The sequence below is a fragment of the Malaclemys terrapin genome, chromosome 1 (genome assembly GCF_027887155.1).
Source record: "Malaclemys terrapin pileata isolate rMalTer1 chromosome 1, rMalTer1.hap1, whole genome shotgun sequence".
In the NCBI taxonomy this organism is placed as follows: Eukaryota; Metazoa; Chordata; order Testudines; family Emydidae; genus Malaclemys; species Malaclemys terrapin.
Genome location: NC_071505.1, coordinates 193,188,496 through 193,212,384, shown reverse-complemented (window position 1 = coordinate 193,212,384; position 23,889 = coordinate 193,188,496). Strand labels below are relative to the sequence as shown.

The following is a 23,889-nucleotide window of genomic DNA, read 5'->3' as shown; positions in this document are numbered from 1 at the left end:
AGTTACTGGCAATAAATTTTCTCGGAAACAACAAGGCAGACAACTACATGTTGTTGGTGGAAAACCTCCTCAAGGCATACAAAAGCCTTGGTTGCAACATGTCACTAAAGATACATTTTTTGCACTCTCATCTAGATTTTTTTCCACCGAACTGTGGAGCAGTGAGCGACGAGCATGGCGAGCGATTTCACCAGGACATTGCAACAATGGAGAAACACTATCAGGGCAAATGGAGCCCATCAATGCTTGCAGACTATTGCTGGACAGTGACGAGAGATGCTCCATTTAATGAATACAAGAGACAAGCCACGAAGCGCCGAGTAGACACTGAATAGGACTTAACTATGTACATAATAGTTTTTTGCCTTTTGTTTCATAATAAATTTTATTGATATAACCCTTTTGCTGATTTTTAAAGTGTTACATAAACAGGACAGGTGAAATATTATCATGTAAAGCAACCATAAACACATGAAAAGACCTAGGTTTACAATTTATGATTAAAACTCTACTATCTACACAATATACATAGACATAAAATGTAAAAACTTAAATATCTTAGAAACAGTAGCCAATCAGTTGTTTTAATTGTCATATTTGAATTCAGCACATCAAAATCCATAATAAATAGCACATTTTATCTCTAAAGCAGACGACTTCTCAAAAATTGTAGACCAGTGTTTTCAGAGATGGAAGAACCCACAATAGCAGTTGATCTCAACTGGATATGTGGGTACTCAGCACCTTGGAAAATCAAGTGTTATATCAGGTACTGCACAAATGTATTTTAATATAAAATAAAAACGGAGACACCAATAACTTGTGGACACTGAAAATTTGGGCCATAACTTCTTTCCACCTCCTCTCCTCGTGTGTAAATCATTCTTTGTCTAATTTATGATGAAAAATGCTATATATTTGCTAAGTATTAGTCAAATGCACATATGAGATTATTATAAAGTACATATAGATAACCTATATTAGTAGTTTGGTTTTGAAATGTAGACATAGGGTAAAATATCTGCCACAAAAGTCCCTTTAAGAAGTGTGTTGAATGCCTAATCTGTGTTTTTATGGCCTAATTTCCTGTCCAGGATCAGCCTACAAGAATTCCAAACTGAACAGAACAAAAGTGGCAAAAGCAAAAGCCTTATCTCAAGAAGTTTCTCACTTGCTGAAGTGTATGCTCTAGATCAGGGGTCCCCAATGCAGTGCTCGCGGGCGCCATGGACGAGCATCCACCGAAATGCCGCTGACAAGCAGCGTCATCCAGAGGTGTCGCCGCAGAAATGCAGCGGATGACGCTGCTCATCGGCGGCGACGCCTATTGACGTTGCTGCTTGTCGGCAGCATTTTGGCAGATGCTCGTCCGGTGCCACAGTCCTCCGTGGCTCTTCATCTGGCGCCTGCCAGACGAAAAAGGTTGGGGACCACTGCTCTAGACTGTATATTGTAACATCATAGCCACAACACAGAAATGGCAAAACAATAAATCAACCAAGCATTAAGTGAGTTCAGCGCACAACTTTTTTTCATACCCGCTGAAACAATTTGGTAATATTGGTCCCAGTTCAGCAAGGAACTTAAGCACATGCCTAACATTGCCTTCAATGGGACTATTTATGAGTGCAGTGGTTTTCAAAATTTTTGTATTGTGACACTGTCACATAGCAAACCTCTGAGTATGACACACCCCCTTCTACATTAAAAATGAGGAAAGGTAATTTAATTTAATTTAATGAGGGCTCTGGGCTATCAGCGCCACAGAACTGACAGCTCGCAATCCCCATGTAACCACCTTGCAACCCCCTGAGAGGTCATGACCCCCAGTTCAAGAACCCCTGAGCTAAAAGTTAGGCATGTGCTTAACTAACTTGCTGAATTGGGACCTCATAGTTGGACTTTTATTTAGATATTGATTGATATTTGAACAGCAAAAATATCAGCATTTTTAAAATGAATCCTTAATTGAAAAGAATACTTTCATATAGCTATACAAGTTAAGGTAATCTTTAGGAACTATCCCATTTAACTCATCCTTCTACATATGGTGTATAGACTCTGGGCCAAATTGTGGGTCCTCTTCCCAGTTTTGTCCCCAAACAAGTGCAAAGTACAAGTGTGAAAATGTGCAGAATCTGGTCATGTGTGGTCTTCTGCATTGACACCCACGCACATTGCTTGTATCAGGAGCATAAATAATCTGAACTGGGGAGGGCACACAGTGTCCACAGGCAGATTGAAGTGACCATGCCAAAACACATGGACCATATCGCAGGACCATTTTGCCCTACCCTGAAATGGACCTCCATGATTTAATACATGGAAGACACTGCAGGTTCTGTGGAGTGTAAACTGATCAGGTTTGAGAGGAGCCGGGACTTAGGTGTAACTATATTTATGGGGTTAAAATGTCCAGGAAAAGAAAATCTTTTAAGAGAGTAATTTTCTTGTAGACAGAATGTGTCTCTAATCAACATGACCTGCTGCCTATTACACACATCCACAATACAGCTGCATTATTGCAATAGCAGAATTAAATGAATGCTTAAGATATTAGTACTTTGTAACTTTAAAAAAACCCACCCTCTTTACATTTAAAGATATTCCCCTGTGGTTATGTTCTTTCTTTTGATTTTTTGAAGCAATATTTGTCTATATGATGAAACACATTGAAGACATTAAATTAAGGGTCAAATATGCCTGTGTCTGGCAGGAAGAAAATTGTGATGCCATTAAAAGGCCATTAAGGAACCCCCTATGGAATGTTAAACTCTAAAGGCTCTATTCAGAAAGCAAAGCCAAAAGTAAAAAGGTGTCTGGTTGCAGATCCTCTGCAGACGTCCACTACTTGACTACAGTACCATGGAGACTGTTAGGCAGAAGCTGAAAGTCTTTCCCAGTCATGCATGTGGTATTTTGAATCATGGCTTTGGCAAAAGCCCCTTTTATATGGGCATACATAGAAGTGTCTGCATTGCACTACATAATATGCATCTAATGGAACTGAGCACATACTTACTGAAACAATGGCAACAATGGAGGTAGAAAGTTCTCCAAAGCTAAGTAATAACTCTGGCTTTAAGTATATCTGTGTATTTTGCCATGTTCTCTATATCTCATATTTAGAGAGAGAAGCAGGCTTGCTGCCTCTGACAGTCAAGTCTAAATCCTCAGGCCCCACTTCTTAAAATAAATTAATTACTGGCCATAGTACGTTTGCAAATATAGGGCCAGATCCTCAGCTGGTGTAAACTGGTGTAGTTCCATTTAAGTCAATCATATTTTCAGAGCAAAATCAATTAAGGAACCAGAAGCAGGGTCTTTTGGTACTAGTTGCCAAGCTTCCCAGATGACTGCTCAGCCCTTACAATAAAGTCTCTCTCTCATCTGCAATTTGAATGCTAACAAAAATATTAGTGGCGGTGGTATAATAATGTAGGCAAATTCTGATTGTTTTTCTAGGAATTCCCCTGATGACTGCAGCGTGGCAAAAGGAGGGAAGATGGTCAGTGGCTCAGACAATGTCGGGATGAACTATGGAAGCTATATGGAAGAGAAACATGTTCCACCACCAAACATGACAACTAATGAACGAAGAGTGATTGTTCCAGCAGGTTAGAAGCTTTAAAAGAAAACCACCCCTTTTAAGTAGCAAAATCTGTTACTGATATTACTAGGAAATCTGTTAACCTGATAAGATTGAAAGATTACCCATTTTTTTTTTATTAAACTTGATATGCTACATGTAAAAGACAAAGACAGTCTGATAAGAGAGATTAGGAAGAAAGACTACTAAACTCCCAGAATTGTTACGAAGAATGAGTTGAGAAATATAAAAATAAAGCCACCTCATCAGCCAATGCTGCCCACATTTTGGAGGTTTCAGATGCCTCCTGCCCACGGTGTTTTCCCTAGCAGCCCCTTGCTCTCCCCCAGCCATAGAGGCTACAACTGTCACTGACTCTTGTGCAGAGTACACAAGAGGAAGAAATGTTCCTTGCACAATTTCACCCCCCTGCAAGTGACAGACACAGTCTGGTCCTAAGCATAATAAAAAGAGGCCCAATTTGTGAAATTAAGCAATGTATAATAATCCATTTGTCTAGATCATTCTCTGTGTTTGAGCAATGTAATAAATGTAAATAAGCAAACTGTCAACTCCCTGTAAGACAATGGCGTGGCTGATACATTCAGTAGCTGGTAGCAACCTTTATTATGGAATTCAGAAGGTAATTGGACAAGGGGGCATTCACTACTTTGTGCCCTGTCTTCTTTGGGTACCTCAGGTGCTGGGAATATGCTTCATATTGCAGAATGATCAGCATGCACATGCCCAAACTCAGAACAACAGACAATCATGTTGCAATATAAATATATACACAGGACATCTACATCATGTAGACAGAAGAGTATAATTTGCTATTAGTTATTGATCTGCAAAAATGACTTTGTATGAAACATTCCTGCTGCTGCCACATTGCATAATGTTTTTACAGTTATTCAGTTGCTAAGCTCTGCAAGAGTACTAGCTGTGGCTAATTTTGCAAGCTGTAATTACATCAGTTATTTGTCAAGCAACATACACACACACACACGCATATACACACACACACACACACACATTGCACAATCCTCCACATGTATTTAGACAAGGCTTTTTCTGAACTGTAGCAAAGAGATTTTTTCAGTGATAAAATCTTCTGCAAAATTGGAAACAAGCAGCACTGAACATGATAGCATTCATATATAACTTTGCAAAATGAACACTTCTCTCAATGTTAGCTCTTGACTTTTCCGATCTTTTAATTACCATAGGCTTGTAAAGGTGATACAGATGTCTTTCCTTTTAGCATCTCCCTTGAGATATATTTTGAGATGACTCTAAATGTGAACTAGGGAGCAAGATGATCATAGTTACACCCAGTTATTTTGTAAACTATACAAAAAATACTTGGGTGAAGTTCGTCTGTCAGACATCTAGGTGTTTTCATTTCTCTTCCACAAGTCCAATGTACATGATGATGTGGCAAAGCTTAGGAAAATCAGAACACAGGATTTATAACTTGCAGTTAAGTTAATGACAGAGTTCAGAACTCCTATTCAGATTCATCACCAAAAATAAAAAGCTTTTCAAAAATTTGTACATATAATAAAATGATTGGCGAACCTTGGAAGGTTTGGATGTTCACTTCAATTTAAACTGAATTTAGGGTTACCATCCATCCGGGTTTCCCCGGACATGTCTGGCTTTTTCAGTGTTAAATGGCCGTCCGGGGGGAGATTTCTAATCAAGTACAAATGTCCGGGATTTCCCCCTTCCCCTCCTGCGGAGTGCGGCGTGGCTGATTGGACGCCTGGCCTGATTGAAAGCCGCTCGCAGCCACTAGGGCCTCTAGCAGCCAGAGTCCCTCCCCCTCCCCCGCTCCCTCCTCCCCCACAGAGCAGCGGCAGTGTTTGATTCCACGTGGAGCCTGCATTTCTCCCTCTGCCGGGTGAACGGGGGGAGCAGGGCAGGCGGCGGGGGGCGGGTGTAGAGGCTGCAGGGGCAGGGCAGGCAGGGGGTGCAGAGGCTGCAGGGCGAGTGGGGAGCAGGGGGCACAGAGGCTGCAGGGGCGGGGGGGCGCAGAGGCTGCAGGGGCAGGGCAGGCAGGGGGCACAGAGGCTGCAGGATGAGTGGGGAGCAGGGGGCACAGAGGCTGCAGGGGCAGGGCAGGCAGGGGGCGCAGAGGCTGCAGGGTGAGTGGGGAGCAGGGGGCACAGAGGCTGCAGGGGTGGGGGGGTGCAGAGGCTGCAGGGTGAGGAGGAGCAGGGCAGGCAAGGGCATAGAGGCTGCAGGGGCTGCGGGGCGAGTGGGGAGCAGGGAAGCACTTAGCAACCCCCAATCAAGATCAGAGCGGGAGGGAGGAGGGGGAATGCGGGGTGCTCAGAGGAGGGGGCAGAGTTGGGGCAGGGACTTTGGAGAAGGGGTTGGAATGGGGGCGGAGAAGGGATGGGGTTGGGGCGGGGCCGGGGAAGGGCGGGGCCGAGGGCAGGACTGGGGCCCCGTGGAGTGTCCTCTTTTTTAAATGTTTGAATATGGTAACCCTACTGAATTTAACTGGTGGACTTCTTGTGTTATCCGAGTCAGGACTGGGCAACCACTGATGCTCTCATAATGAACTCTAGTTCTAGCTCCCCACATCACCCATACATCCTTTCCTCCCTTAGTAGCCAGACCCCCTATCCATGAAGATCATCAAGGTCCCTCAGACTAGCATCTATGCCCACTAGGCTGTGAGCTGCCTCACACTTCCCAGTAATCTGATCATTCTCTCTCTGGTGTGCTTCAAAATATAGGCGGGATCTCTAAAGTTCCCAAGAGCTAAGGGCTCAGACCTTCAAAGGCTTAAAATGGATGTAGCATAACTAAACAGGATGCATGGAAGTTGAAGTGAGCAGCTGTATGTTGTCTGAAAGACTTTGATGAGTACCGTAGATCTTTGAGAATGGCTTTGGGGAGCAGATTGGGTTAAAACTGATTAGGAGAGGAAGGGAGGTTTTGAGATTAAGACATTCACTGCACAGACATGCAGAACGTCAAAGTTCAATTCCCAGCTCTGCCATGGGATTCCTGTGTGACCTTAGGCAAGTCACATAATCTCTTTCTTCTCAGTTCCCAATCTTTGGGAATGATGTATCTTATATGATCTTTTGTCTGTTTAAAATATAAGATCTTCAAGGCAAGAGTGTCTCTTACTATCTGTACGTAGAGTGCATGGCTTGATGGAGCCAAATATTGGTAGAGGCCTCTAGACACTATTATTATACAAAGAAATAAAGGGGAGAGAGGTCAACGGCTAAATTCATAGGACTCAGTGGGATGGTAGTGGAAAGAGGGAATTCAGAGGGAAAAGTGATGGTAGAGTTGGAGTTAGGGATTAGAACTGTGTGAATAACTGATTTTTTGTTCAGTGGATGAACTGAAAAATTGGAGGAAAAAATCCTTTCATGTCAACCCAAACCAAAAGTTTAGAAAATTTTTGGGGAATCAAAAAAGTCGAAAGAATTTAATTCTGGTTCATACTAAATATTTTGTTCACCCCAAAGCAACATGTTTTTTTCTGTATATTGATTTTTTTATTTTTTTTTTAATTATGTAGATCTAATTGAAGTAACATTCAAAATGAAAAGTTTCTCAAATCAAAAAGTCAAAGTGTTTCAATATTTTGACTTTTTGGGGAATTTTATTTTTTGAGGGTTTTTTTCAACTGAAACAGTTTGGTGAATTCAACACAAATTTGCAAAATGTTTCAGTCAACATGAATTTGCTGTTTTTAGTGAAAAAACTTTAGTCCACAAATTTTGCTCAGCTCTTAAAAAATAATAATAATAATAAAAAGGGGGGGGGGGAGGGCCAGGAGAGGAATGGGCAAAGATTTGGACCAGTTCATTTTTTCCCCACAGCCAGTTTTGTCAGTATCTGATATAATTAACAAAAACTAGTGCAAGGCAGGATCTGGTTAGCAGCATACAGCAGTACATCACAACATCCTAGGATAGGGCCAGATTAATGAGATTGCAGGCCCAGGGGTAATGTTTTTCAGAAGCCCCCTTTTCGTGAACCCTGTATTAATTAAAACAAAAGCATACCCACCAGCTTATAGCAATCAACAAGTCATGTATTTTTATTGAATAAACTTGAACTGAAAATTGAAGACAATGAACAAGTTACATACTGCCTGGATAAACATAAAAATATAAAACTTTGAGTCAAATGAAATGTTGTAGGTTTAAACTGGCATCTTTACATGATTCAAATTCAGTTTTGACTCCTCAAATGACAGTAAATGTAGTAAATCCCATTCAGCTGACATGATTGCAAGAGCATTAAGCTTTGTTTCTACCATAGCTGACCAAAGACAACTTTTTATTCAGACAAAGCTTAGAAAACAATTACTCTGCTTCACAGCTGGCAATGGGTACATTCAAATACAGTCTCAATGCAATGAAAATATTCGGGAAGACATTACTCAGATCTTTGTCATGAAAAAATTTGATGATTTCAGGAGCACTCTTATCCTGCATGTCACAATATATTATAGATGCTGAAAATTGATACATTTTGGCACAAAGCTCAGGCTCTAGATCATTAAAGTAGAGGTTGAGCAACCAGCGAGTGCATGTTTTCTTCTCCTCTTCACTTTGTATTTTTAAGGTTAGGAAATGAAGAATGCTCTATCTACCTGAATCTATGCTAACTTATTAAATAACAGGCAAAATCCTGAAATCCTTACTCAGTCTTCACTTAGAAAAAACTGGACTTGACTTCACTGAGCATTTTGCTTGAGTAAAGAATATGAACTTCACCAGAAACCTTTGAAAATGATAGTTACTGGCTTCTGGCCTGCAACAGGTGCTGCGAATGCAAACATGTACCCAGAGGTACTCTGCATATGGACAGGGATTGACATTAGTATGTGAACAATAGTGTAGGATAATGATGAGACATAATGGGTGGGGGTCAGAGATGTGGGAGGACAAGTTAACAGTAAAATGAATATGTAATAAATAATAAACAGCAGTCCCAGCTCACCACTGTACTTTGGACAGCCATTTTTTCTCAGGTCTTCTTCTCCCTAATAGGCCAAATTCATTTTTTGTATAACTACACTGGAATTAGTGCATCATGGATTATCATCGTTCAGTATGACAATAATGTACTTTGTTAATTTAGTATTGGTCCTAGTATAAAAAATGGTGGAGTGCCCCGGGGTCGGTCCTGGGGCTGTTTTTTTTCAACATCTTCATTAATGATCTGGATGATGGGATGGATTGCACCCTCAGCAAGTTCACGGATGACACTAAACTGGGGGGAGAGGTAGAAATGCTGGAGGATAGGGATAGGGTCCACAGTGACCTAGACAAATTGGAGCATTGGGCAAAAAAAAAAAATCTGAAGAGGTTCAACAAGGATAAGTGTAGAGTCCTGCACTTAGGACGGAAGAATCCCATGCACTGCTACAGTCTAGGGACCAACTGGCTTAGCATCAGTTCTGCAGAAAAGGACCTGGGGATTACAGTGGACGAGAAGCTGGATATGAGTCAACAGTGTGCCCTTGTTGTCAAGAAGGCTAACAGCATATTGGGTTGCATTAGTAGGAGCATTGCCAGCAGATCGAGGGAAGTGATTATTACCCTCTATTTGGCACTGGTGAAGCCATATCTGGAGTATTTCGTCCCGTTTTGGGGCCCCCACTACAGAAAGGATGTGGACAAATTGGAGAGAGTCCAGCGGTGGGCAAGAAAAATGATTAGGGGGCTGGGGCACATGACTTATGAGGAGCGGCTGAGGGAACTGGGCTTATTTAGTCTGCAGAAGAGAAGAGTGAGGGGGGATTTGATAGCAGCCTTCAACTACCTGAAGGGAGGTTCCAAAGAAGATTGAGCTAGGCTGTTCTCAGTGGTGGCAGATGACAGAACAAGAAGCAATGGTCTCAAGTTGCAATGGGGGAGGTCTAGGTTGCATATTAGGAAACACTATTTCACTAGGAGGGTGGTGAAGCACTGGAATGGGTTACCTAGGGAGGTGGTGGAATGTCCATCCTTGACAAAGCCCTGGCTGGGATGATTTAGTTGGAGTTGGTGCTGCTTTGAGCAGAGGGTTGGACTAGATGATCTCCTGAGGTCTCTTCCAACCCTAATCTTCTATGATTCTAATTTTATGCTTTGTGAAACCATTCAGATCCTACATTATGGAGTACCGACCATGTACGTCAGTGGTTGGAATGGGCCGTCAAGGAATATGGTCTTCCAGACGTTGACATCTTGTTGTTCCAGAACATTGATGGGAAGGAACTGTGTAAAATGACCAAAGATGACTTCCAGAGACTCACCCCAAGCTATAATGCAGATATCCTCCTCTCACACCTACACTACCTCAGAGAGAGTAAGACAATTTCCCTTCTTTATGATGGTTAGAATAAATATATCAACAGCATTTCCAGTTGTAGTGCCTTTTCAATTTGGGATTTCAGATTTCCCTACCTCAAATGTTACTGCTTCCGAGAATATTATGTAGGGCCTGATCCAAAGCTTATTCAAGTTGATGGAAAGACTCCTATTGACTGGAGTGGGCCTTAGATCAGGCTCATTGTGACTACTTTCAGAAACTATCTTAAGAATATCTCCAAATGTCCATATTAGGCAAAAAATAATTTGAAACCCAGCCAATTCATCCACAATACTGTAGGAAGAAAATCAAAGGGACTTTTGGTGATGATGTTTTTTCTGGTCACATACTCATCTTTCCATTTTAGGTATGAGAACCCTAAATGAAAGTAAAAACATTGATTTATAAAGAAAATTCCAGGCATGATTCTATGAACATATGTGGTCTGTTCTACTCTGCATAGGTGCATGTAACTCTCATTGAAATTAATAGGAGTTATGTACATTCATGGAGAAGAGAACAGAATCTCCTAAATCTGAAAGCAAAGGATTTGTAGCTGATGGCTAACATTCTAAGGGGGAAGAAGGGAACAGTGAATTAATGATTTGAAGGCTGTAGTCTTTGCATAATTTAAAACATTAAAATTAGCAAATATGGTTTTAAAAACAAACAAATATTGCAACACCAGTGTGGTGCAGTCTTTTACACACACACACACACACACACACACACACACACACACACACACACACACACACACACACACATCGACAATCAGACTGAAATATTATGTATTAATAATATTATTTAAATGAATACCCTAGTTTAAGCTTTAACTCACACACCTCCCCCACAAATAGCAGAACTAAACTGATTGTTACTAGACTTGCTTTAAAACAATCCTATCAGAGGAAAAATGTTTTTAGAAGATAATTCTCAATTTTTTTTTCATTTTGGTGTTGCTTTTTGTTTTGTTTTGTAGCTCCTCTTCCACATTTGACTTCAGATGATGTTGATAAGGCCTTACAAAACTCTCCACGGTTAATGCATGCTAGAAACACAGGTAATGCTGGCACCGCTCCCATTCCTATAGGTCATCTTCTAAAAGCACAGGATTCCTGTTTGAGTTGCATGCTAAAAAATGGAAATGGTAAATCACCAGGGAGGCAGTGTATTCTCCCCTGATATTTGTGTAAGACTCATATTAGCAGTTATGGGAGTTTTCCACACACACACTGAACAGAGGTGAGATCATTTAGGACCAAATTCTGCAATTGGATCCCTGTGTACAAACTCTTGTACCCATGCAGCTGCAAGGGTCCACCCACATGCAACAAACTGCACTTAGTCTCTAAGGCTCTGATCCTATCCTATCAGATCCACATAGGTGGATCCTTCTGCCTGCATGGAGCCCCACTAAAGTCAATGGAGCACTGTACTGGCTCAGGAGCCCACCTGCACAGATCAGCTTGCAGTATTGGTGCCTAAGTCTGGTTTATCTCTCCCATACAGTGTACTACATCATGGACCCATGCAGTATACTGTATCACATATTTAAATACTATTTTGTCACAAAAAGAACTGGATAAGCAGGGATTTTATGTTTCCCCATTTTAGAAGACAATACTCAGTATTTTGCTGATGGAGTATTTCCAGTTTTAATTTTTTTAATTTAGACTGTATCAACAATAAAATGAAACCTGATAAATTAAAAGGGTTTTTATAACCTCACAGAATGTAAAAGATGTGTGGGATTTTTTTAAAGCAAAAATCCCTTTATATTATGCTAGGCCATTATCCCCTACTACTACTATGCTTGGGCCTTTTTAAAGTTGGGGGGTGGGAAGAGAATGTATTTTATGGACTGCTTCCTGTCCCCAGGTTTTCATGCAGGTTCCCTGAGTCTTGTTCTGTGCTGACATCCTACTAAGTGCTGATTCTTCTCTCTGTACAATGCTTTATAAATACACACATAACCCTCCATCACATACATTGTCTATACTATGGGGCTTCTCACTAAGTCTCAGCAAAGTTAGATCTTATTTAAATTTTTTTAAAAAAGTTACTATTCACCCTTCTATGAGCCACCCTGGAGAAGTAGGAAATGAATATGAAACACTCATTAAAAGTATATTTCTTCTGCAAAATTATATGATGTTACAAGATTTCACTCAAAATATTTATAAAAAGAAATCAGTGGAAGTTTTGTTTTGTTCTAGCAGTTGCGTAACAGAGGGTGACATGGAATGCTATGTATTATAATTTGTTTAAATACAAGTTTTGAATATCACGTTATCATGCCTGAGGGTATTAGTTACCTACAGTGACCAGAAATAACAACTATTTAAGAAATGGAAAAGCTAATATCAAAAAGAATGTGAAATATTCTGCAATTTTTCTCCTTCACTATAATAATTAGCACTGTTTCCCTGCAAAATTACAGCATAGTTACTCAAACATTAAATGCTCTTTGCTAAGATCAAATGTTTCATATCCAATATATCCTCTATCTAGGGCTGCTAGGTTTGATCCAAAGTCCATTCAAGTCAAACGGAGCCTCTCCATTCACTTTAATGGTCTTTGGAACAGCCCTTAAATTTCATTTTAAAAGTAGATGGACTTGAGGGTCTTTTCCATCTCTGTCAGTCACAATCCTAATTTAGCAATGAATTTCCCTGCACAGTTATCCAGTAGTTTCTCAGTGAGTCCCTGTTACCTTTTTCTGTGTAATTGCAATGGTGTTGAGATTTATTAGTTTCTCTGCCCAAAACAAAATAATCTGCATTTACTTCACTGGGATTATTGATACACTACAGCTACATAGATGACATTTATGTCAGCAATATCGTACAGTATGTAAGAAAAAGAAATAATAATATTTGTTCTGTTTGGTTCTGTTTGTATAAAAATCTGGGGTGGGAACTTCAAAGGCGCCTGAGGGGATTAGTGTTCAACTTTTAAAAGTCACATAATCCCCTTAGATTTCTTTCAGATTTCCAACCATGATAACTATAAATCTGTTACATGGTTAGAGCTATTTAAATTCCTGAAATAGTCAGACATCATTTCCTGCATCAAACTGGTTATTTTTACAATGTTTCACTATACACCAAGAATTAATTCTCTGGGAGACTGATCCAAAGTCCATGGAAGTAAATGAAAAGACTCCTACTGACTTCCATGGGCTTTGGATCAGGCCCTAGGTTATCTGCTGAAAATATCCACAGGTTAGGGAGATGTACACACTAAATAAAGATAAGGCAACATAAATTGCACTTCACAACAGCTATGAAACCTGCTGAAATCTGAGGCCAGTTTTTCTAAATTTAAAAAATATGGACTTAATTCTCTTCTTACTTACCTTGGTTTACACTGAGGTATCTCCACTAATTTGAATGGATTTACACTGATGTAAATGAGACTAGAATCAGGCCCTATAAACCTCACTCGTGGGTGACAAAACATTTATTCATATGCTTCATTCAAATACATTGACCGGCTGAAATACACTTACCACTGACAGCACTGACTGTGGAAAAAACAGTCCTTATGTGTTTTGTCTCCACTTTTTCCTGCAGGGGGTGCAGCTTTTATTTTCCCAAATACTTCAGTTTATCCAGAAGCAACACAAAGAATTACAACCAGGCCAGGTATGAATGATGATCTTTTTATGTGATGTGATCTTGTTCACTCTCACTACCCCTCTTTCTTTCTCCTTCAGATGTCTCCTATAAAATAGCACAGTATATAAATGTTGAGTAATATATATCTATAGGTATATATGGTCCCCTGTGTGGGATGAAGTGGGAGGGAAGAGCATCTTAATGAGTCTGTTTTTCTATAGTCATCTGTTTTTGAGGCAGTGTGGCCTAGTGGATAGAGCAGTGGGCTGGTACTCAGGAGATCTCGGTTCTGTTCCTAGCACTTTCCATTGGCCTGCTGAGTGATCTTGGGCAAGTCACTTCACCTGTCTGTGCCTCAGTTTTCCCATCTGTAAATGAGGATAATGATACTGACCTCCTTTGTGAAGGGCTTTGAGATCTCGTGGAGTAAGTGCTATGTAAGAGTGTGGTATTAGTATTATTATTTGTTTCTTCTCTCTTTGTTTACTGTGTATTTTTGAGACAAAATAACTAGATACAAGGGTATAAAAGCATAAAAACAAACAACAAGAGATTCTTTAAGTATATCAGAAGTGGGAAAACAATGACAGAATATGTGGGTCTGCTAGATCACCAGGGGTAAAGGGAACAATGAAGGAAGTAAAGAACAATACTAAGAAGCGACAGGATTTCTTCACCACTGAGGGTGTTGGGAAGATACCTAGCCTGGACCTATGCTTTTCCAATAATAAAGAGCAGGTACTAGCAGGGATTGAGGCAACAGAATAAAGTGATTAAAAAGCAATAAGTCACCAGGTCCAGGTGGTATATATTCAGGAATACTGAAGGGACTTAAAATTGAAGTGACTGAGCTGCTAGTAAAGATATGCAATCTCTAACTAAAACAGCTAGTACATCAGAGGATAGCAGGATAGCAAATTGTGTATGTATATTTTAAAAATGCTCTAGATAGTAATCCAGGAAATTAATCACCACTAAATCTTGCACTGGTTGAAATGATAGTTAAAAATTAAATAACAAAAAAAAAATGTAGAAGTTCATAATATAATAGGGTCCAACTGGCAGAATTTCTGCAAGGAAAATCATGCCTCACTTTAATGATATCAATAAAGTATTAGATATAGAAGAACCAGTTGACATAATTCATTTAGACTTTCAAAAGACCTTAAACAAAGCCCCTCACTAGAGGTTACTAAAGAAATTGAGTAGTAATGGGATGAGTGGCAAAATATTGTCATGGATCAAAAACGGGCTAAGACAGAATGCTAAAAATAGGAACAAATGATCAACTCTCATCGTGACAAGAGGTTAACGGTAGGTGCCGCACAGTTCAATTAGGATGACTGATGTTTAATGATCTGGAAAAGGATGGTGACAAAATCTGTGACAAAAGTGAGGAAGCAAAATTTGCAAATGGCACAAAATTATTTAGGTTTGTTAAATCCAGAGAGAACTGTGAGGAACTTCAGTGGGAATTAACCAAGCTAAGTGAATGGGCAATACAATGGCTGATGAAAGTGAATGTTGATAAATGCAATATAATGCGCATTGGAGGGGAAAATTTGAACTATTCCTATACTGAGTTTTAGATTAACCTCATTAATTCAGGGAAAAGGACCTGGGCATCACTATGGACTGTCAATGGAGACCTCTGCTCAGTGTACAACTGCTGTCAAAAAAACTAACAAAATGTTAAGCTGCATAAAGAACAGGGTGGAGAATGATATGGAAAAGATTATTGTGACACTATATAAATCAAGAGTTCCGCTTCATTTGGAATATTTTGTTCAGTACTGGTCACCCCATCTCCAGAATTATATTTGCAGAATTAGAGGGCATTCAGAGAGAAGTGATGAGAATGGTTAAAACCCTGGAAAAGCTCTCCTATGGTGAGCAATTGGTAAGTCAGGGATTTTTTACCCTAGATAGGAGATGACCAATGAGAGGCAGTGCCGGCTCCAGGCACCAGCCTGGCAAGCAGGTGCTTGGGCCGGCCACTCTGGAGAGGGGCGGCACGTCCAGCTATTCGGTGGCAATTCGGCGGACAGTCCCTCACTCCCGCTCAGAGCGAAGGACCTCCCGCCAAATTGCCGCCACAGATTGTGATCACAGCTTTTTTTCTTTTTGGCCCTGATGAGAGGTACATGATAGAACTATTACAAAATAATGAGCGGTTTAGAAAAGGTGGATTGGGAACTTCTATTTTCCATGTGTCTCAATACAAGAATGAGAGGACATTCAATGAAATTGAGAGGAAGCAAATTCAAAACTGATAAAAGGAAATACTTTGTCATACAACACATGAGTAGACTTTGGACCTCGTTGTCATGGGATGTTGTTGAAGCACAGAGCTTAGCAAGATTCAAAGAGAGATTGGACATTTATATGGCTAACAAGAATATTCAATTAGAGTAGTAATGGCAAACACAAATTTATATCAGATAAAACCTGATGCTTCAGAGCTCTCACTAATCTCTAACTAATAGGGGTAGGAGAAGACTACATTGGGAGGAAGATTAGCTCACATCTGTCTACTGTGTGGAGTCTTCAGTCTTCCTCTGAATAGCTGGAAACAGGATAGCAGGCTAGATGGAACACAGGACTTTGCCAGTGCATACTATCCTTAGTGCATACTCCTCTGGATGGTTCATTCATCTTTTTATTTTTTTAACACAGGAGAATCAAATATGATTTCCTTACATAAAATGAAAGTAATTTCTTATATATGTATTTCCTTTCTGTCTGTATTTTTATTAATTATTTGTTGTTTATTCTGTGAATCAAGAATTTTGATAAAGGTATGTTTAAAACATGATCAAATACATTAATATGATCCCTGAAATAACATATACAAGAGTTATACAATATACAATAAAATTGTATTATGCCCACTGTCGTCATGCTCTCTCCTCCCCCATGGTACCCCACAGGGCTTGGTCAGAAGGGAAACCACATTGCTTCATGGGAGATGTAGTCTAGCCAGGGAGCCCAGCCCAGAGCAGAGAACTACAGCTCCCAGGAGGCTATGCAACACCAAAGGGAGATGCAGTATAATGTTGAACTGATTCAAAATGAAATGTTTTGGGTCAGTTCAGTCAACCAAAATATTTCAGTTTGGGTCCAACTGACCTAAAATGTAAGATTTCATTTGATTTTTCCCAACAGAAAATCAAAACAATTGAGTAAAACAGAAATTTCCAACAGAAACTCTTGATGTTTCAGAAATTGTATTTTCTGTTGAAAAATCACTTCAGCAGAAAATTCCTGATAACTCTAGTTTTCAGACAAGGTCCAAATCTTAAGTAGAATGGGGACAGCCTAACTTCTATAGAGAAGCTATTCCATAACTAAATGTCCTTTTTCTAATAACAGGAGTAGATGTGATTATCCTCGAGGCAGTCATTGATTACAAGTAAAAAGAAAAAGAGGCATAGAGGATGCTAAAGTAAAAATGCATCAACCAAACATTGGGAAGCAATTCCAGAGAGTGAATCAAAATTAAACAATCACCATTGTTAAATGAATATAATGGAGAATAGGAAGTGAGTGAGGTTCCTGAAGAATTAGAATGACAAAGTCATATTTCTTCAGCTGTCCTGGTAATAGAATACCAGGAATTTTTTCCAAGTTAAAAGTGATACACTGTAGTAGCTCAGAAAGGACTAATATGGGATTACCTAAATGTCTCATCAAACCAGAGTGAATTACAAGATCTGTTCTAGATAAGGACATAATGTTCCCATTTCTCATGAGTAAAAACAGACCTGCTTATCTATGATAGCAATATGTTTAACAAAATACAAATCATTGTTCAAATAAACTCCCAGATCCTGAACTAAGAATGAAGTCTTAATTTTGATTCTGTTTCAAGTAGGCCTGAGAGCTGGATCTTTCCTTTAAAAGAGGGCGTAGTCACACAACCATATGAGGATGTGTTTTGCCTCTTGACTCAAGAGTTTTCTCACAGTACTAAATTTATACTATTTAATGAATTTCAGGTATGTGGTATTTTAAAAATAAAATTCTAACAACTAGCACTTCTATGCAGATGCACAAGTGCCATGCAACTTCCCTTTATATACAGTTACACAAGAGTTTACAATCTGAGGTACTCCCCCTCCCCATCCCTCTCAAGAAAGCAAACAAAGAATGGGAAGGAGGGCAGACTGGCTGGTGACAGGCACATCTCATTAGTTTCATGTTTTTCCCCTTTCCTACCTTCTTTGTGGGAGAGTGAAGGGTTAGGAAAAATTGGAACTACCAACACGTGTACTTGACAACACCTTTTCCCCCCTTTGCTTGTATATTGTGTCCTACTCCTCATCCCTCTGGGCTAGATTTTTGGCCCAGCTCAAGATGTTGCACACACTGGTCACATACACCTGGCTGGGAATACCACCAGCGTGGAAGGGTTCTCAGCAGGTGCAGCATAGCCAGCTTGTGCACCTCCCACGATGCTTCCTGGTGCACAGGGCTTCTAGGTGGAGGATATAGGTATGACAAGGCTGGCAGCAGCAAGCAAAGGGGAGTGGATGAAGTAGGTGGCACTCTGACAGTCCTCAACTGGCTTATGATCCATTGTGGATCATAGCCACCTAGCACTTGTTTAGAGTAGCCCCCAGGCTGCTCTAATCTTCATCCAGAGCTGGGCAGAGGATCAGGATCAGCTCCCTGACAGCACCCCCTCCGTTTCCGCTGTGTGCAGTAGAAGCTGGGCACAGCACACAATTTGAAACTTTGTCTGTTTTCGTTTTCCTTTGGGATGGTAAGTTCTCCAGGGAGAAGACTATCTCTAACTATATGCTTTAATGGTACTGAGCACAATTGGATCCCAATTTGATTGGGGCTTCTGGGTGCGACTATACTGTACTATAATAAATAATTATAATAGTACTGTATACAGTTACTCAGATCAGGGATAAATACCTATACAGTTAGCACTATTTTCTCCAATTCTCCATGTTTCCACAAGAGAAGAATGTGGTATAAAATTGGAAAAATCAAGGATAACAAGGCACAGTTACTTAAAATATAATACAGAACAAAAAGTGTATATCTCAGCAAAACCGAAATTTTGAGAGTGTAAGATTCCATCAGACCACAGTGATGGCAGTGCCAGTTATACACTCAAGCCAAACAGACTAAATAAATTAAAGGCAATTTGGTTGTGAATTACATATTACACTTTGTTTCCATTCAATTCGCTCTCTAGTAGTGTCTGAGAATGGGCAGATATACAAAAGCCACACTCAGAGTCAAACTGCCTCCTCAGCTGGTTCACTACTTCCTACCTGATTGCATTTTTAAAGACTGTCAAACAACCTTTCTAAAAGAAAGCTAAGACACTATTAAGAATCTGCCATCAATCCAAAGGAGTCTATGCTCCTACCTTAATACAGCACTGATTTGGCAATAGGTGTATTTTATTTCCTTTCTTGAGCTCTCAAAGCAGGCCCAAAGTTAGTATATTATATATATTATAGCTACTGGAGCAGAGCAAAAAGAGGCTCCATATGGCCCAAACTAAGTTTGAAATTAATGAAAGGGGAGGACAAGGAACCACACAGCTCCCTTCATCCCCAAGCTAGCCAATGAGAGGCTGGACACTCCTGTGTCCCCTCACTGTGTGTTCTCCATTCCCATTCAACTGGGCTGTCCCAGTCACTGCCGCCCAGCCCATTGTTTCCCACCTACTGAAGTGGTTGCGTGGCATTGCACTGTGAGGGTTACAGACATGTGAGCTGTCATTGTCATGTTAACTTGTAGGGTGTTTCCGTTTCTTTTAGCAACTATTTGAAATTGTTTTTATGGGAATGACAATGGGGAATACTCAAATGCAAGCCATCAGTTAACTGTTAGCCAAAAAGAGGTGGGTTTTGTGAATGATTCTGAAAAAGGAGAGTGAGATTGCTTGGTGCACAAGAGGAGAAATGCTGTATCCAGTGTAAGAATAAAAGAAGGAGCCATAGGTGGGAGAACAAAAGGCAAATGAAGGCAGCAGAGTTAAGAGAGTAAAGGGCACATGCACAGGAAAAAGTAGGAGACAAGGGCAGAGATGTAGGTATAGCAGAGGTACAGGATATTTAACATAGCCCCACTGGGTCCAAAGGATATCCGGACTAGCCATTGCCTCAGTTACAGAGCAAATCCTTCCAAATGCTCTGTGATGAATAAGAATAAATAATTTCTTTATTAAAAAGTTACATCACATTAAATAAAAGAAAATGAAGTTTATCAAAAGTCTTAGTAGTTACTTAGTGGAACATCATAATAACAAGACCAGTACTATACTGTCCCCACTAATATTCTCACTGGATGTGACCATATGTAGCTCTCAAGCCTTCCACATTGCAAACAGCAGCTACGGAGCCTCCTCTCGAGGAGTGACAGCAGCAGACTAACAAGGCAGCAAAAAGACCAAAATCCATTTTCTTAAAACAATGAATGGTAGAAGAGACTTTCATCTGACGAACAGTGATGGGAAATCTCACTTGAGTGACTAACACTTACTCCTGTCTCCAACCCCCATGGATCCTTGAACCCACTCCAGTCAGCCAGGCTCTAGCATGAGCTGTCAAAGTGCCTGCTCAGTCCCTTCCCCTACATCCCAGTGGAAGTGTGTGTGTGTGTGTGTGTGTGGAGGGAGGGGGTGGGAGATGTTAAAGGCAAGAGAAGAGTTGTGGAGACCCTGGAAGATGAGGACAATACATGTGAATGTGAGGTGGAAGGAGACAAGAAGCCAGAGAAGAGACATGGTCACAGCAATGGGGGAGGGCGAAGATATTTTTGCAGTGGCATGGTGAGTAGACTGCAGGGGAGAAAGGAAAGAGGCAGGTAGTTAGGGAGGCCAGGGTGCAGCTGTCAGGGTGAGAGATGACTAAAAGGATCAGGGGCGTGGCAATGGGGATCCTTCTCATTTCCATAACCTTCCCATGTCCAGTGATTTAGCCATTAAGAATGTGTCACACTTTATGCCATATATACTTAAGACAATTTATTTTTCTCTACAGATTTATCGTATGAACAAGCCAGAAGGTCTGCATGGACAAGTCATAGTCACCCTGCTCCTCAATCAAAAGGTTAAGCATCTGCTTACTTTCTAGCATAGGGGCCTAATTCATGTCAGGAGTATCTCCTCTGGAAATAGAATTCAAACTTGAACACCTATGTTATGCCGCAGAATTCTGCGTTTGGGTATTCAAACTATTATTTGGGTGTGTGAAACTGGTACTTGGGTATCAAAGGGCTGGTCTGAGAATTTAAATAAGAATTTGGGTGTTTTAAACTTAGGCACCCAGATTTGAAAATCCACCTACAGTAGGCCTATTTTTGATATTACTCACTCGGGAAAAGAAAAGTAGTAAGAGTTTGGATCAATGTAAGATCCTCAGCTCTACCAATAAATCAAACAGAGATATAGAGTGTAAGCACTGTAGACTCTGTAGAAAAAATAGATTAATACTTACTGAGTAGTTGAAATGTTTTAAAAGTGATTTGAGTATTCCTTCTAAAGTTTGTTCTTTGAGGTTTGGGGTCCCATTTTCTCTTCTATGACTGCAAGCAGAGAGGAGTTTAAGGGGTAGCTCTGCCTCTGTGGAATGGTCCCCTTCCCTTCCCACTCCAAGAAAGCTCCTTCCTGGGGACTGTCTGGGATTCTAGCTCCACAAAGTTGGAGGGAGCAGGCCACAGCTGGACTCCTCTGGATTCTCCCCACCCCAACCTGCAGGAGAGCACAGTGCAAGCCCCTTATTGCCAGTGGATGCCATGAGATCCACAAGGAAAAAGGGGTTAAAACACTAGCTTCTTCTATTGGGGGAGAGGGAAACCACACAGACACCCCTCCTCTACCACAATGGAAGAAATCAGAGGAAACACTATCTGTAAATCATTAGAACTCATAGATTTTCCTCTCCCCTGCATGGGTTAGTCACTTATAAGGAAGAACAGAGGCACTTCTTTGCGATTTATACAGTATATGCTCCCTCCAAAAAGAAACTTTACATGTACGTTATTTAGGAGAAATTCATTGTTTCTTCTCCACCCTACATCAGTATCTCTGACAGGAAACAACAGATATATGTTGTGTTGGAAAAAGTCAAATAGTGACAGAACTTGCCTCAAGCTGAAGACTTTCTGCTTTAGAATTTCTCATATTTGATACTGTCTTAGCAGACAAGTCCAATAAACATGTGAATATTATGCCAGATGTAATTATCAGTAACAACTATGTCCTTCCAGTAGGGCCCAAACCTGCTCTTATTGAAGTCACAGGCATGTTTGCATTTATTTTAATGGGAGCATGAATAGGTCAGATCAGTTTAACATATCAGGGCAAATCTCATAGTTGACATCACCAAGTGCTGAGCTGTTGAAGTCCAGTGAGTTGACTCTTATTGTGCCAGTGATTACTTTGGTCCATCCAATGTAAGACAGTTTTGGTGACTGATTTTGAAACTAGAAAAAATAGATAAATGTATGAATTTTTCTATTTTCAGCTACCCAACCATCATCATCAACAGTGCCCAAAACAGAAGACCAGCGACCTCAGTTAGGTGTGTGTAACTTTATTTAAGTTGGATCTGGGTTAAATGGAATATATTAAATGTGATCTGAAGTGCACTGTAGTCTGCCAACAAATAGCCAACTACAAGAGCAGACGCAAGCAATTAGCAGAGATCCCCTCATAGTGGCTGGGCTCATTGCAGCATCCTCCATGGTGGCTGAATTGTGTATTCGTGTTTTGGGTGTACAGGTGATTCAAACTGAGACCCCCCGTGATTTACAAATCAAAGATTCAAGAATACAAATTAACAATTTGCAGGAAAGTTGGATGTGGTGGACCTCCAAGTTGCCAACATACTGTCACAGCTCATTGTGACTGTCTTTTAGTAATTCTGTGGTGTTTAGATGCTGCTTGTATTATTAGACTGGGAGCACTGGCTGTTGCGAGTCTGAAAGGACAGGAAACAGGAAGGAGGGGAGGAGTTGAGGAAGCTGGGAGAGTTACAGAGTGTGCAGCTACAGCTTGGAGAAGAGACTTGCACTGTAAATAAAGTTCTGTTGAAGTTGTTAATACTTTGCCTGGTGGATACAACGTTTTGGCGATGAGGATGGGATCGTCTGCCTCTGAACCCATCTGCACCCTTTCTGCAAAGCCCAGGTGAGCCTCCAATTGCTTTTACTGCCTGGATCCGTATGTTTGAGACTTATCTGCTTGCAATCAGTGCTACAGAGATTTCTGAAGTAAGAAAGCGTGCTCTGCTAATCCACTGCCTTGGAGCAGAAGGACAGTGTATATTTTACACTTTTCCCCTTGCAGATGATAAATATGAGACTGCACTCACTGCATTAAAGAACTTTTTTATGCCAAAAGTGAATGTAGTAGCTAATCGCTACAGATTTCGCCAGCGTGAGCAGAAACCAGGGGAGACTATAATGCAGTATATTGCCTCCCTGAGGAGTCTGATTGCAACGTGTGACTTTGGGAATATGACAGATGAGATGATTAAAGACCAGCTCATTGAGAAAACAACCATGCTTCGTGTAAGAGAACGCTTACTTCTAGAACCACAATTTACACTAGAAAAAGCAATAACCATTGCTACTCAGATTGAGTCAGCTACAGCTGAAGCCAAAATAATGAGCCAGGGTACAAGAGGCCCAGTCCAGGCTGTGACTCCTTTGCAGAAAAGTTCACTATCACTGCAGACAAACAATTGCAAAAGGAAAACTAATGAAAAGCCACTCAGCCAGCAAATGCAAAATACAGTAAAAGCATGCTTTCGCTGTGGATCCCCACAACGTCTTGCAAGCTACACAGGATGTCCAGCAAAAGTAGCTCAATGCAATCATTGCAAAAAGATTGGGCATTTTGCTAAAGTATGTCGCAGTAGCCAGTTCAATCAACAGGTGCATACAATTACAATACCAGATGTTACTGTGCTGAGTGTAGACAAAATCACTACTGCACATATTCCAGAACAGATAAAGTGCACTGTAAATGTTTCTGCCATACCCTCAGGCAAATCACACTCTGTTCAGCTAATGTTGGACACTGGCTCAGCAGTATCTATACTACCTGATTCCATCTATTTGCATTACTTTAAAGATGTGCCGCTTACTGAACCCAAACTTCACTTGGTATGCTATTTGAAAAACCATATTCCAGTACATGGCTGCCTGCCAGCAATAGTACTTTTGGAGATTGCTGTGTAACTGCAGATTTCTACATTGTCCACAAAGGCACTGATATCCTTGGCAGAGATTTATTAGCTTCTTTAAATCTCAGGGTAGTTAATGGACGAATTGATCTTCCTCAGCAAAGCACTCTTGCGA

General features: G+C 40.6%; 1 protein-coding gene across 5 annotated transcripts in view; it reads left to right on the top strand.

Moving 5' to 3' along the window:
- The window catches only part of ERG (ETS transcription factor ERG), a 219,452-nt gene that overhangs the window by 183,698 nt on the left and 11,865 nt on the right, over positions 1-23,889 (top strand). For 4 of the 5 annotated variants that reach the window (XM_054049140.1, XM_054049131.1, XM_054049148.1 and 1 more), the window contains 6 exons: positions 3,466-3,617; positions 9,725-9,928; positions 10,914-10,994; positions 13,510-13,581; positions 20,565-20,633; positions 22,050-22,106. In XM_054049140.1, the coding sequence (XP_053905115.1) occupies positions 3,466-3,617; positions 9,725-9,928; positions 10,914-10,994; positions 13,510-13,581; positions 20,565-20,633; positions 22,050-22,106 (635 nt within the window). The remainder of the gene's footprint in view (positions 1-3,465; positions 3,618-9,724; positions 9,929-10,913; positions 10,995-13,509; positions 13,582-20,564; positions 20,634-22,049; positions 22,107-23,889) is intronic. The other variant, XM_054049154.1, reaches the window with a different exon arrangement.